This window comes from Balearica regulorum, chromosome 6, assembly GCF_011004875.1.
Source record: "Balearica regulorum gibbericeps isolate bBalReg1 chromosome 6, bBalReg1.pri, whole genome shotgun sequence".
NCBI classification, from domain to species: Eukaryota; Metazoa; Chordata; class Aves; order Gruiformes; family Gruidae; genus Balearica; species Balearica regulorum.
Window position 1 is genome coordinate 2838249 of NC_046189.1, and position 14514 is coordinate 2852762.

The following is a 14514-nucleotide window of genomic DNA, read 5'->3' on the forward strand; positions in this document are numbered from 1 at the left end:
TGTTTGTGCGTTTTATTTTGCCATTCATGTTCCTTTCAGCTTACTTAAATTTTGACCTTTCCCTCTAGTCGTGGAGTGGTGATGTTTAAATTACTTCAGGAACCCATTTTCTTCTTTTATTTATTTTTTTTTTCTATATATATTTTCCCTTTCTACATGTGGGCACTCAATGTAATATTTCCCAAGTTATTACAGTTTTTAAAAGTGTTAGTATCAGGTGTAATGATCTGTAGCCAAATACAATAGTGTGCCGTGACATTTAAGTAACAGTCTTAATTTGTTTTGTGCAAGCCTTCTCCATAATGCTCTTTGCAGCTCTAATCCAAAGGCGAGACAGTGCCGGGTCATTTGCATGTGCTACTCTTGCTTGTAAATTCTGTATATTGTTGTATTTCTAAAGGTCACCTGGTGCCAAAGTTCACAAATTGACTTACATTGCTTTTTTTCCACTGAAGACAGCCGTCATGGCTTTTGTATAATAGCACATTGAATTTTATTCCCCCCCCCCTCCACCTTCATTTGAACAACACAATTATAAACTTCCTTCTTTTTTTTTCTCTTTTTTTTTTTTTTTTTTATTATTACAAATGTCAAAGGTCAGAATTACTTGGAAGCCAGGCAAGGAGAGGAAAAAAACCCCAAACCCCTCTGCCACCATCTCCAGCAGCATGTAAGAGGGATGGTGTAAGAAATAGGAAATGCAAAATAGGTCACAACTCAGTAATCTTGGTATAAGGGGGGGGGGATTTTTTTTTTTTTCTTCACTTAAGTGCGAACCAAATGGGTCAAGTAATCGCAAGCGCATGCCCTAACACTAATTGACTTATTTTGGAATGATTATAACTGTAATATTTTTCTTAATGTCACTGTTTTCTGGGCTGTTGATTTTAGTGATTGCCAAGCGGTGGCATTAAATCTCTTGTAAATTTTAAATTGCATGCTATTTCTGTAAACAAGTCCCTCTGTTCACATCCTGATCATTAACCTTTGGTGATTTATATCACCGTCCTTTTTTTGCACAATTACGGCTGGATTGCTGTCGGATGCCTTGCTCTCACTGCCAAAGAAAGTGTACGTAGGAAACGAAAGTGTGATTTTACTGAAGCTTGTTAAGGAAGCTTTTTTTTTTAATTAGAATTTTGTTTTATTTCTCAGTGTACATGTAAAATTATTACTTTTCAGAGCAATAGTTGCAAAACTGTCTAATTTGATCCCTTTGTTATCTTTTCAAGTATGAAGCGTGACTATGAAATGGGAGAAAATGATTGTCACGCATTAATAATTTTGGGTGGGATTTTTTTTTCCAATTTAATATGAAACAAACTAGGTATTTTTTTAATGATTTGTAATTTTGTATGTCTTTGCTGTTTCTCATTTCCCAGCCAGATTTTTCTTCGAATCAGCGTGCGGGCATTTTTGTTGCTACAGATTTACTGCTTGAGAAGCTTGTGATTTTATATCTACCTGTTATTACATTGCAACAGGGAAAGAAGTGTAAAGACTTCCCTTGTGTTTTACAGATAAAGATTTCATTTTTTAGGGCCTGCCTAGTTTGAAGACTCTTTTATCTTACCAATCAAACTAAGGATCAAAGGCACCTTGGATAAGCGTATGGGAACATGTTGCTGATGGCCATGGTCCAAAGAGTTTTGAGAGATATCATCAAAATGAAATTCTGAAATTAGGCAAATGTATCTTTTCTTCTTTTTTTTTTTTTTTTTTTTGAAGTATTATCCCCACTAAAACCTGAACATTCAGTGTTCTCCATAGCTTTGCATCTTTGAGCTGGTACCTTAAGCCTTTGTGTGAAAGCCGGAACGGTGAGACATGCAAATGTCGAGTTAATGAGCATTGTAAGTATTAAAAGCCACATGTTTAGATAATTATGCCTTCAAAAAAAGAGAACGGTGATAGGAAATGACAGTCCACAATAACAAATCTGCTGTAGTCTTTAGCGCATGCTTGCTCTTACACCTTTTTACAGACCAAAAATATTCCCATCAGGTACCTCCCATTTTCGAAAGCTTGATCTAGAACTCCCCGATAATTTTTAACGCTGGTCCTATTATTTAGGTATTCTGTATGCTTCCAGGTGAGAACATCTCCGATTAAAATGGAGAAATCTGCAGCTGAGGTGCTGCAACTGTTTGGTAGATGCTGGGCAGAAGCAGGTATATGGATGGTCCTCAGCGTGGTGGGTCTCGTGCTTACACAAGGGTCACCTTTTGCTGGGCACCGTGCAAAGCTGAGAGTCCTCTTTGAATGTGGCTCCTCTCTCTTGGCTGTTTGATAGCAAAACCACGGCGGAACCGGTGTGTCTGGCCACGGGGAGGGAGGATGGGCAGGGACTTCGCAGAGACGGCTGGGTGGAAGGTCCCAGCTGAAGAACTCCCAACTTCTGAGGGCAGAGAGAAGCAGGACGTTGTACAACTATGTCCTCCGCTGTTCCTTCATCGGTTTTGTATGAATGCCAGAACTTGTACTTTCTTTCATTTTAGAGTTTGCCTAAAACTCTTAGTTTTCAGATTTGGGGGTTTGTATATAGGGAGCCACTGACAAATGAAAAAGTCCCACCTGGTCCTTATTGCAGGTGGCCAGACTTTAAGGAATCCTTTGATTCTCTAGGGGGAAAGCGTGGAATATCAATGTGTTATACTTCAGCCAGACCCCACGCGGGTTTTAAGGCTAGCTGGAGTCACTCGTACCTGCTATCGTAGCAGTATTGTTAAAATACAGAATTATTTTTCCTATATCAACAGATTTTGCAGCACAGCATAAAGGAGTATCTTCACGAAATTACATGGCTGTGCTCTGCATGCGATGGTTTAACATGTATAAGGCATTAAATCCTCATTTTTCCACTCTTCATGGAGTGAAGACGTATTACATGTGTGACATATTAGTGCTGCATCTGAGTTGCCAGGCTCTCGGGGAAAACTTTTCTTCTGCATATTCATTAACTCCCAAACTACGTTTTGATTAAAAGTCAGCGATGCCGTTGCTGCCGTGGTGCTGCGCCCATGCAAAGTTCGCTTTTGCAAACCGCGGCAGATGGAGGGGGAGGCCGTTCAGAGCACCCAAGATAAGCTCTGCCCAACAGACTCAGCTTTGCAACCACCTCTCGGTTAAGCAAGCTCTTCAGCTTTGTAACGTGTATAATTTAAATTTAAGTAAACGGCAGGTTTGGGACCCGTTAGGAAACACCTAACGCAAGTGTCGACTCACGTACTGTATGAACTGAATTTAAAAATGACTTCATGGATTTCTTCAAACCACGTTGTCTTGGCGTCCAAATAAATAAAGGGGGGCTTAGTCCCTTGAGCTAGAAACCGGCCTTTCATCACCAGTTTGTCACTCACGGGTAGCAATGTAAAACAGTTCCACTGAAATGTTCTTCCAGTGGAACACAACCTTTATCAAGAGCTGTGGGCAACCGATAGCAGAGCTATATTGTCCTGATAGGGTTGATTTTCAAAACTAATTAGATTTAGACACTGGGTTTGGAAAGGGGAGAGAAGTATTAGCATAGTCATGCCCAGTGGGACATGGCACAAATATTTCCTTAATTGAGACTGCTAATAAACATACTTATCTTCCAACTTACAGGGATAATTTACACCAAGTGGCAAAAGGTAAGGACAGTTACCATTGTATAGTACGTAAATAACAGGCGCCTGTGTTGTAAACAAATTGCATATTGTAAACACCTAATGTTGATTGCTAGGGCACCTCGGCAGTTTTTCATTCTCATCCTTTCGAGGAGATGAAGGGTTATTCAGGAAGGGTGCTTGAGCGGAAGCGTTTTTTAGAGAGGGAGGAGGGCGTGATAAAAAGGGAGCTTAAATAGGTCTCAGTGTTACTTGAGGCAGGCTTGACTGGGTTTCAAGCGGTAACCTCCTCGACTCTTGAAGATGCTTCACAGGTGTTTGAACTACACCACTGAGAATCTTTTGGTTCTGCACTTGACTTCTCATTTCTGGAAAGTGTTTTCTATGTGAGTGGCACCATCCACCAGACGTGCACGGTGAGTTACTATTAATCAGCAGCAGCACCAGGATCCTCAGACGACAGCTACGTTGGGCAAAGCTGCCGTTGCACAATCCGGCACCTAGTGAAAGAGGCTGGTTGGCTTGGAAGCCAGAAGATCCAGTTTCATTTCTGACTCTGGCAAAATATTCACGTATGCCTGTGAGAACTGCCTTAAGCCTGGCAAGTCTTTGTTTTATACCCATGGAAAAACAGAAATTTTTTTTTTTAAAAAAGCAAACTTTTGGGCTGGGTGTTATTGGTGACCATAGAGTACCTGGCAGAAAGGAGCCCTTGTCTTCCGTGGACTTCAGACTGTGCTTGTGGTTGCCCAGCACTGGTGCAAGGTGTCGGTGGCTATTTATGCAGTTCCTAATATTGAGAATAAAAGATGTGGGAAGTGGAAATTGTGAACAAACTGATATATTTAGAACCGCTCTTAGGAGTTACCAAGAAGCGTAAGTGCTTCTCGACATGTGTTTTCCCTACATTTTAGTAGACTTAATTGAGTTCTCTGGAACAAGTTATAGACTAATTGTATCCTGTAGTTATTTTCAGCGTAGTTCTCTAAACCTGATCTCTGTTCCGCACCGTAAACACAGGGAGTGGTACGGGAGTGCAGTGAGACCATGCCTAAATGTTTGTTTTCCCTTGCACAGCCCTTTGCTTCTAAGAAACTGTATCTCACGTTTTCCGTAAGTGGGTGGGCTGTTGCAATGTCTGTCTTTTGGCAGAGCGAAATAAATGTTAACTTGGGCTAAATGCAGTAACTTTACTATAAAAAGATAATGGCGAAAGCAGTATATGCAGCCTACGCGGTGGTACTGTGTAGCTTCTTGGAAGCTGTGTGGTGGTTTTCCTAAAATTCAGTGATTGCATGGCCACTTCCATTGGTCCTCTTAAAAAAAAAAAAAAATTTAAAGAAAAATCACTTTTTCTTTAGGTTCTGTATCATCATAATCTTATAGTTTCAGGTCATTTGCCATCCTAGCCACCCCTTCCCACTTTAAAAAAAAAAGAGGCAAAATAAACAACAACAATGTTTTAGACATCTCCTGTTGATAATAACTTCCAAATGGCAATCGGTTGCAGCTGGTTCTTCACACTTTAACCCTTTGTCCGCTGGTCTTCCAGGAAATAATTGATGACTGATTGGCCCATTAACCTTTTTTTTAAAAAAAAAAAAAAAAGTTTGACAGCCTGGACTTGCGTAATGAGGAGGGATTCCTAGTGAAATCAGGTTGATGGCTGAGTTGCTTGCCCCCAAGGATGCAAAATTAGCCCCGCGGGACCTTGTCTGCATAGAAACTGGACACAATTAGTGTAATATCCGGTGTTATTAATGTAGTTTGGAGTAATTGGGCAGGTTGATTTCGACAGGTTGATGGTGCTAAAATACTATTATAGTGGACCTTTCTATGAATAACTGTTAAACACGGAAAACTGTTTAATAAAATTTTGTGATTGGGCTCACAGGGATTTAAATAGCTCAACCTATAATTTTTCTGAAGAGTAAAACTGAGCAATTTCATTCTGCTGCCTGGATTTTCCTGTTCGTGTATGCGGTGATTAAGGACGTACACGTTCGCTACTCATCTTTCGTAGGCATTGCCCTGTGGGTAACATGGAGCAGGCGTGGATGGTTTGTCTCACAATAGTGCTTACCAAAAAAAAAAAAAAGGTATGTTTAAGCAGAAAATGTATTACTGAACACATCTTCAACTGGCGCAGTTGCTTTTCATCTGAGTTTTTTGGGGGGTAAAACCTGAAGCTTCGGTGGATATTTAGAGAGCGCAAACTTGAACGTTCTTAATGTATCATCAGCAATGACCAAGTTTTCAGCTAACTTACCGATGAACTGAAAGCATCCTTCCAGCCCAGCCTTAAAACACACTGCAGCCCTCGTAACCCGCGGCAGGGCCATACCGGGACAGGCTCACCGGCGGCTTACGTGGACTTTGCGATCCCGAGGCACAAAGGCTGTGCAAGGTCTTTGCAGCTTTTGTCCCAGTGTCAGCTGGTCACAGCAGAAAAAGGTCAGGAGATGAAACGCCGGAGCCTCTCCTTTGGGAAAAGGAGACTTGGTGTATAAAAGAGCAACCACGGGAAACGGCTGGAGGTGTTTCCTGAATTGCACTCCAGTCACCTGAATAGCCGGGTTTGTGTCCTCTGCCGTAGGTCTCCTGTAAGCAGGGGAATACTTTATGTAGCGGTTCTGGAAAACAAAGCTTGCAGAGGGACTGCTGCAAGGACGGTGTTTCGACCTCGCTTTTAACCGGTACGCTGGCTGCATTGCAGCGTTTATTTCTCATAAGCCTTTCTTGGGCAAACCAGCTTCACGTATGTGATAAGGATTAATGGCAAATAGGAGATAGGAGGGTTCAGTGACTCTGCATCTTGGTTGTATATATTTCTTTTAAGGTCTGGAATTGTAATGCTGGAAAGTCACCTAGTCCTTAAATGCTGGGGTGAACTGGGTCGGGATTAGTGCAGAGAGACTCACTAAAGATACACCGTACATACTCGTTGAGTATTAGTTGTACACCACGCGTACTGACTGAGTTGCGAGGCATTGAGAAGTCAGCCCTACCACGTGCGCTTGGAGAAGTCTACTCTCATTGTCTGCATCCCTACAGGGCCTCCTCCCTGCTGGAAAAGGTGCGGGGAATTTTTAACCCGAGCTGGCAAAATGACTCTTTTCTCTACTAGGCAGCTCCTTCAGCTTACACCAAGCTTGTGACTTACGTAGGAGTGGTATGGTCGGGGAGAGAGGTGCAGGGAAGATGGGCTGCAGCCCGGAGCAGAGCTGCATGAGATAGAGCGAGGCTGAAAATGGCCATGGTGTCACTGCGTATTGCAGCATCCCTGCCGTAACGACACGCGTGTCTCAGTACCACCCACGCTGAGTAATTGATATAGAAGGATTTTCTGAACGTTTAGTGACCAGCATTTGGAAATCCTCCTTTAGTAAGACTTCAGGAGTACAAAGTTTTATCACCTAGAAGCCTAAGAATGATGAATTTCCTAAATTGGACTCTTCCGGTGGCATTCGGTTTTTCATGTTCTCTTCCTTCACCATCGTTCCCTGTTTTCATCACCATACGCATAACTCTGCATATGCCTGTACCCTCCGCGCTGACCGTATGCCACACCACTTCTTTGTAAGGAGACCATAACTGGGTTGTCCTACAGCAGACGGCGCACGGGACCGAACATTATTTCTTTTATTGTCGAGTGGTTCCTCTTACATCTTCCTCTTAAACTCTTGAAAGCTCTGTTCGATAAATGTGGCTTTTCCCATTATTTAATCGTAGCAATTTGGGTAACAATTCTACCTGTTTGTTCTTAACACAGCGTTGCTAAAGTGAAAAGTAGTTATAGCTGTACGGTTGCATTGTTTCTCTTACCTTTCTTTTCCCACTTAGCCCACACGCTATTTTTTCCAGTAAAACTGCTGCCAAATGCAGCTCCTGCACCTGGAAATAACCTTTGCCTCCATGTTTATTCTCACCTCAAGGTGCAAAGTAACCTCCTGCTATTTTTGGAGGCTGCCTTAAAGCAGTGTGGGCACTGGCCTTGCTAGCACGGAGTTTGTCAGAGCAACCCAGTGGTCCCCCAGGTTGAGAAGGTGACTGCCGGTGAGCAGCAGCACTGTCTTGAAAGCCAGCGCTGGGTTTGTCACTTATCTTTGCAAGCTTATGGAAGACAAGGTAATGCAGGAGTTTCATGGCTCTGAATATATAATAAGTCATTAGCCGACAAGCGAATGTAAATGCTCTTTCTAAAGCCCATTATGGCTGACGTTCACCAGAACTTTGTGCTCTATTATTCTGTTCCTTTCATGCTTCATGCTTGCCCTTCCCAATTCCACTCGCTCGGTTTCAGCTTCCTCGTTTTGTTGGGGGTTTTTTGTAATTTGACTTTTGTGTCCCACGTGTAGTTGGAGTGTGTGTCCATTTAGTTCAGTTCTCTTTGTATTTTCATACGCTGCGGTCCTCTGGCCTGAATACTTGTCCTTATACTCTAGTAGCCCTGAGGATATTTCATTGACCCTTTCCTCTAGCTCCTCAGATCATTTTCTCATCTCCCGCGTTGAACGTGAATGTTCAATAGGTTGAACTGATTTTAATCCTGTTTTATAACCCAATGGATTTATGCTGTAGACAAGAAAATGTACACATCCACTTTTAATACACCTGTATGTGTAAACAAGTGCTTGAAGAAGAGGGTAAATTGTCAAATTTTCTGTATTGCCAGGTATGTATAGTCCATTCATCTTTTAAGTTATTTTGTGGCACTCTTCAGTTTTTACATTATGTAGCTCTTAGCACCACGGGTTTCAATCTAAATAATGCTTGTTAGCCACTTTGTGCTCCATCAAGGTACAGGCTCGATACCATCTCACAAACGCACCTGGGAACTGAATATTTACCCACAACAGTACTTTATCTACATAACATTTGGAGAGAAAAAGCAGTGTTGCAGGTCATTTCCTGATGCATCGTGCAACTGCAGGGTGGTTGGATATATCTAGCCTCAAACCTCAGATGTCCAGACCTGCCTTTGCTTTTTACATTGCAGAAACGCTCCTCAACCGAGATTGCTTAGGCCTCGCTATCGAAATCCTTAAACTTAAACTTTTCTTCCTATTGCATGTTTGTTTTTTTCAGAACAAGAAGAAAACTTTGAGTTTATCATTGTCTCACTCACCGGCCAGACTTGGCACTTTGAAGCTACCACATATGAAGAAAGAGACGCGTGGGTACAAGCCATAGAGAGTCAGATCTTGGCCAGTTTACAGTCATGTGAGAGCAGCAAGAACAAGGTACGGTACGCAGAGTAATACTGGCAATAATGAGTGGTTGGTTGAGCCTCAAAAGGAAAGCAGAATCAAGAGCTTTTGAGTTTTAAACCTGTACTCCTGGAGACGCATGGGTATTGGGCACGTGACAGAGCAGCGTTCGAGCTGCATGCGTATCTCAGATACTTCAAGACAACTGGTGCTGTAGCCTGTTTTACAGTTTATTTTTTACAGCAATTGAACTACTGGTGCTCCTGGATTATTTTTTTTGCCTTTGGTATTGCTCGATACAATTTTGACTGGAGCTTGGGGCTAGGTCACAGACTCTCCCTACTGAGAAGTTGTGTGGTGTAGTCACCGCTGCAGATTCGGGGTTGTTTCAGGTCAGAGGTCTGCAGAAGGCCCTTTAGGAATAGCCTGTCTTTGAGAAGAGTGGAGGCAGACCCCAGAACCAGCGTATTTACTAGTTAAATGTGCTAAGCTCCTGCATGGCAATAATTGATGGAACGTTCTGGTGGGCCCAACCGTAAATGTGCAGTAATGTTCAGCAATAGGACTCTGCTGGGATGAAGTAATACAAATCACAGGAATGAAAAAAATAAGCTATTGCTTTTGTGTCTGTTGCTTTACAAAGCCTATGCACAATTTTAATTACACTGAATTAATTTTTTTACGGTTTTGTGCCTTAACTAATATAACAGAAAGCATATCCCGAAACAGTTCATCAGAGCTTTTTGGGGGAAGATGAACATGGCCTACGAGGAACAGGCCTTCTACCTTGCAGTGCTTTCATATGATGACAGAAGGAATTTGTTCTCCTTTCCTGTCAAATAAAAAAAAAAAAAATGTTTAAAACCTGAGACTTCTTCAGCCATTGCTCATTTTTGGAAGGGCAGGAGAACTTTAGCTTCTTGAGTCTCTGTGTTTGCAAACACTTCATAACTGAGAGCAAGGTGTTGAGTGGTAGTGGAGTGGGAGAAGTGGGGAGTAATTATTCAGACGTATAGATCCTTTAACATTATCCACCCAACCACATGTCTTTAATGATTTTATATTGCAAGGACGAGGCTCACATTTTGAGATGAATGCCTGCGTTCATTGCCCCAATCTACCAGAGTAGATCAGACACCGGTAATTATCATCATCGTAATATGATTTACTTCCCATTTTGTTTAAAAAAAATATTTATTTCCAATATGTATTTCTGAGATAAAAATCACTGCTTACCCTTTTTTTTTCCTTTAATGGGTTTACGCCTTTGACTACGTATGTTAAGGGAGCACAACAGAGGAAATTTGTACGCCAACACCTGTACAAAAATACTAATACGAAAGAGGATAAAGAGTGGCTGGTAATATTTACTATGCAGTACCCACAGAGAAGATTGGCCTTTGTGCATATTAAATATTCTTTGGAAAGGGAGAACGCATTGATAAGATCATGAGTGTACAGGGAGTTTTGTGGGTTATATATTCATCCCGCTACAATGCTTAGAGAGGTGGGGGTTTTTCTCTGAAGTATTGCTGAGGTCTCAAAACATGTCAGAAGATCTACCTGGAATAGCAATGTGTGGTTAGTTGCACAGGTTTAGTAGGTGTCCTGTTGATAGGTCAGGAGGACATAGCTCCACCTGGCCATAGTTAAGACCTGGTCCTCATCCTGCTTAAAGCAATTCGTTGCAAAGAGTCCATCACTTGCTACAGCTAACAAATGTCTTCTCAGAAAGAGACGGTTTTGTTGGGTAGGGCTGAGCTACTTGTGCATCGTGACAGTCTCTCCAGCTCCAAGTAGAGGTCATTGGCAGGTCATCATGGAGAGAATTTAAATGGGAGCTGTCTGATTAAATCTGACCTTTTGATGATAAAAAGGTTTCGGTTGCTTTTGCAAACCATCCCTTAGTCTTCATTAGCAAAAGCATAAACATCAATAAAAGAAATTGATTTTATAAAATGATATTCTTATCTAATTTATCTCAAGAAGTAAACCTCCACTGTGACCGCTTTACTTGTGAATAGCAGGGTTCATTTTGAAGCTTGGTTTTCTTCTGCGCAGTCTCTCCACTTGTTAGAATCCAGCCTGGAGACCCCAAAACACTGGGAGCTCCTCACAGGGGTTGGGAGAACCCCGGGAGAAATCCTAAGCTGCCAGAAACCTAGGAGGAAAGCGGAGTCCCTGCTTGGCAGACATTGACTTGCAGTACTTGGAGATGCCAAAGAATCACCGTGTCTTGCGAGCCAAACCAAGGACTTGGGTTCCTCGATCACATTCATTCGGCCGTGGTCTAAGCTTTGGGTTTTGCCGTTCGTTCAGCTGACAGTTGTATCATCTAACCCTTTTTACTGGGCTCTTGTTTGGTGCTTATGCATTTCTTTAAATCTGCGCAGTCCCGCCTGACGAGTCAGAACGAGGCCATGGCCCTTCAGTCCATCAGGAACATCAGAGGCAATTCCCACTGCGTGGACTGCGAAGCACAGAGTAAGTACGGCCGCTTGGCTTCAGAAAATTGACCTCTTCTCCTTCTTGGCCAAGACTAGTGAGCGCCCACCATGGGCTTTGTCTTTTTCGGTATTGCGTTCCGTATGTTCTTTGAACGTTTCTTCTTTGTTATAGAGTTTGCTCAGTCAGACTTACTTTGTGTTACTTCATACTTAATATGTGCCATGTCAGATGCATCCTAATTTTTTTGCCTTGTTGGTTCACATGCCACTTTAAATGTCACCATTTCTTTACTTTCCTTGGAAGAAAAGGAAAAATAAGTTTGCTGTTTGACATCAGTTACTTCCATTTTTCTCCTGTTTTGTGTGGAGGGGGCGCGTGTGCCGTGGTAATATTTTCAAAGAGGTAGAGCTTGATTGGTGGCTTTTTAATTTGTTTTTTTTAGAGTTACTTGTCAGAAGAAACCAAAGTCATTGCTTGTTATATCTGGATACTAGAAAACTGATTTGGGAGTTTTTTTTTTCCCTCCCCTTTGTGTTTCTTACCTTTTTTTTTTTATTTTTTAAAACATATACCTAGTGTTCAGAAAACTGTTCTCAAGAATACTTTGAGCTGTGGTTCACCTCACTAACCCCGGCTGAGGTCATTATTCTGGTGCTCTTTAGTTCCAGGGGTTTGCAACAAAGCCACAAAAAGGAAGTGCTCTCGCTCTAAAGCAATTAGTTGCAGAAGCAGAAGGATTGAGAACTTGTGCATTTTTATTTCTTTGATATTTGAAAGTCAGAACTTTTCCTGTGATTTTTACATGTGCTTAAAATGGAAAAATATTCATTTATTTTTCTTTGGGTGTAATTTTTTTCTTTAAAACTTGCTGTTCGGGATTTTAACTTCTGGTCTAAGCTGTTCTAACATCCCAGTTAACTTTAAAATGAACATTCATTTGCAAGTGCAAGTGCTTTTGCGTGACTAATTTGCTATTTGTATAGTTAGCAATTTAGCTGATTCAGTTATCCACCAAACGAACCCTGCCTCATCCTCAGAAGCTTTGAAGAGAAGGTGGTTAGGACATTAACAGCCATTTAAAACAAAAAAAAAAATTTCCATACCATCAAAACGTGCTTCACATATAGATCATTTTTAATTGCTCGTTTTGAAAATGGTCAGATATTTGTGTGCCATCCATAGGAGATGGATCAAGAACAAAGGCAGCTGCCCCGGTCCCGTGAGCCCGGGCTGGACTGGGCTTTGAGCACCAGTACCGGGATGCTCCCGAAACAGCTTGTTGACCTGCTGGAAAGCAATCCCAAAGAGAAATTTCACAGGGACTTTTCAAAGACAAGAGAAAAATAAGAGCTACATGGATAAATTAAGGTCTTCACATTCCACTGGCTAGTAATCCAGCAGGTGATAAACAAGGGAAAATGTTGGTTTGGCTGGTATTTTAACATGCACAGCCCAAAGCGACTCTTCTTTATTAGCGTTCTTTCATATTGACCTGGTAGTCATTCAGATTTACACCAAAGCTTTGATATAATTCAGGTAAAAGGCATAGAAGATGCTGTGCTGTATATGAGAAGGACGGGGTCTTCAGGTGACCTAGATGTATATTTAGCTCGTTTGAAGTACTCACTGCTGTCTGAGCAGACCGCAATGGGAGTGTTACCGATCGCTGCTCCCGTCTGTCTTACAGCTGCGGGTGGCATTTTCCCAGACCCCGCGGAATGGTCACGCAGGCAGAGTGGGATCGTGCCATCCCTTCGCTGCAGATAGCTTCCCACACCCACGCACGTCCTTTCCACGTGTCCGTGATCCGTTTCAGCTCTACCCGGAGCACACGCTATCCCCAAGGTCCGTGTTTCTCTCCCCAGCCTTGCACATACCCCAGTATTTATGCAGCCAAGCTAGATGTTTAATCAGGAAAATGATTGTGCAAGAAAGTAACACTTCCCCCCCGCCCCCCCTTTCTCTCAGGCAGGTTGTTTTTCATCCCGATTGCTTCATGGGTCAAGCTGGCCACGCGTGCACGGTGCCAGCAGAAGGGATGTGCCAAGAACGCATTGCTGGGAGAGGGCAGGGTGGGACTGCCCTTTTTGGCAGCACTCAGCGCTTGGTTGTGTGGCTTTTTGGGGTCAGGGAGGCAGGGGTGATTTTGGAATCTCAGCTGGAACCTCTCTCAATTGTCTGTACTCTTGGAGATGATTTAAACCCTCTTTGACTCTTCTTGCCATTTGGCCTTCCTCATTTTTAAGGCCACCATCATTCCTTCAGAAAAATTTGAGATACTTCCAAAGCGACGTATCTCAAAATGTAAACACGCACATGAGGTGAACCTCAGCCCGTTGCTTTCTCTGCCAAGCTTTGCTTTATTTCCTTCTCTCCCTGTCTGCCTTGCCTGGGCAAGTCTTTAGCATCACAAACACCAGCGCTTATGTAGTTTGCATCTTCACAAAGCCAGATGTTTGGGAGCAAAGGAATATGAGATGATGTTGTCCCTCAGCTCTATTCAAGAGCCATCAATCTTCCACTTCAGAAGTCTCATTCTTCCTCTTTCTAGAGCTCTTTGCCTTTTTAGCACTTCATCACAGCACTTTGTTTCACCAGGGAATTTCTGCCTTGTTGTGGGTTAATCAGCAGCAGTAGCACCAGCAGCATCTGTGCGCCGCCGGCCTTCTGGCCCTTTGGCAGTCTCAGCCTAAAGTTTTTCAAAGTCCTTTTTTTAACGTTCCTATCCTAGAGCCATAGATGAGGCAAAGTGGTCATTAGGTGCGGGAGTTTTTACCCAAGAAGATCTTGCAGAAGGAAACTGATGTTGCATTTTCCCAGAGCGTGGGAGTCCCACTGATCAGACCCCTCACAAGTTCAATTTTATATTCAGAATAGGAGGAAGAAAAAAAACCAACCCTCTAAAGAATAGAAAATATGTAAATTTTTCTCTCTTTTGCTGCAACTCTTTGGGAGATGCCTTCGCCCCCCGCTTCTCCTTTTTTCCCTGGCTCCTCTGCGCAGCTCAGCGCTAACTTGCCCATGCTGAACTCCCCAGGATTTCGCATGGCAAAGCCTTTCATCAGCAACCTCATGTCCAAAGGGATGAAGGACATGGTGGGGAGGGGTTATTCTCCTAAAAGAGCCGTTCCAAGAGCTTTCACCTTCAAATGATCAATCCGATTGAGGCGCAAGTCGAAGCGGGGAAGAGGTTTTTTAGAGAAGGAGAGAACGAAACACCTTTAAGAATATGAAAATTGTAATCTGGG

At 42.6% G+C, this 14514-nt stretch overlaps 1 protein-coding gene across 1 annotated transcript in view; it reads left to right on the forward strand.

Annotated features, from left to right (window-relative positions):
* The window catches only part of AGAP1 (ArfGAP with GTPase domain, ankyrin repeat and PH domain 1), a 297553-nt gene that overhangs the window by 237757 nt on the left and 45282 nt on the right, over positions 1 to 14514 (forward strand). The window contains 2 exon segments of the mRNA XM_075755906.1: positions 8697 to 8851; positions 11212 to 11302. Of these exon segments, the coding sequence (XP_075612021.1) occupies positions 8697 to 8851; positions 11212 to 11302 (246 nt within the window).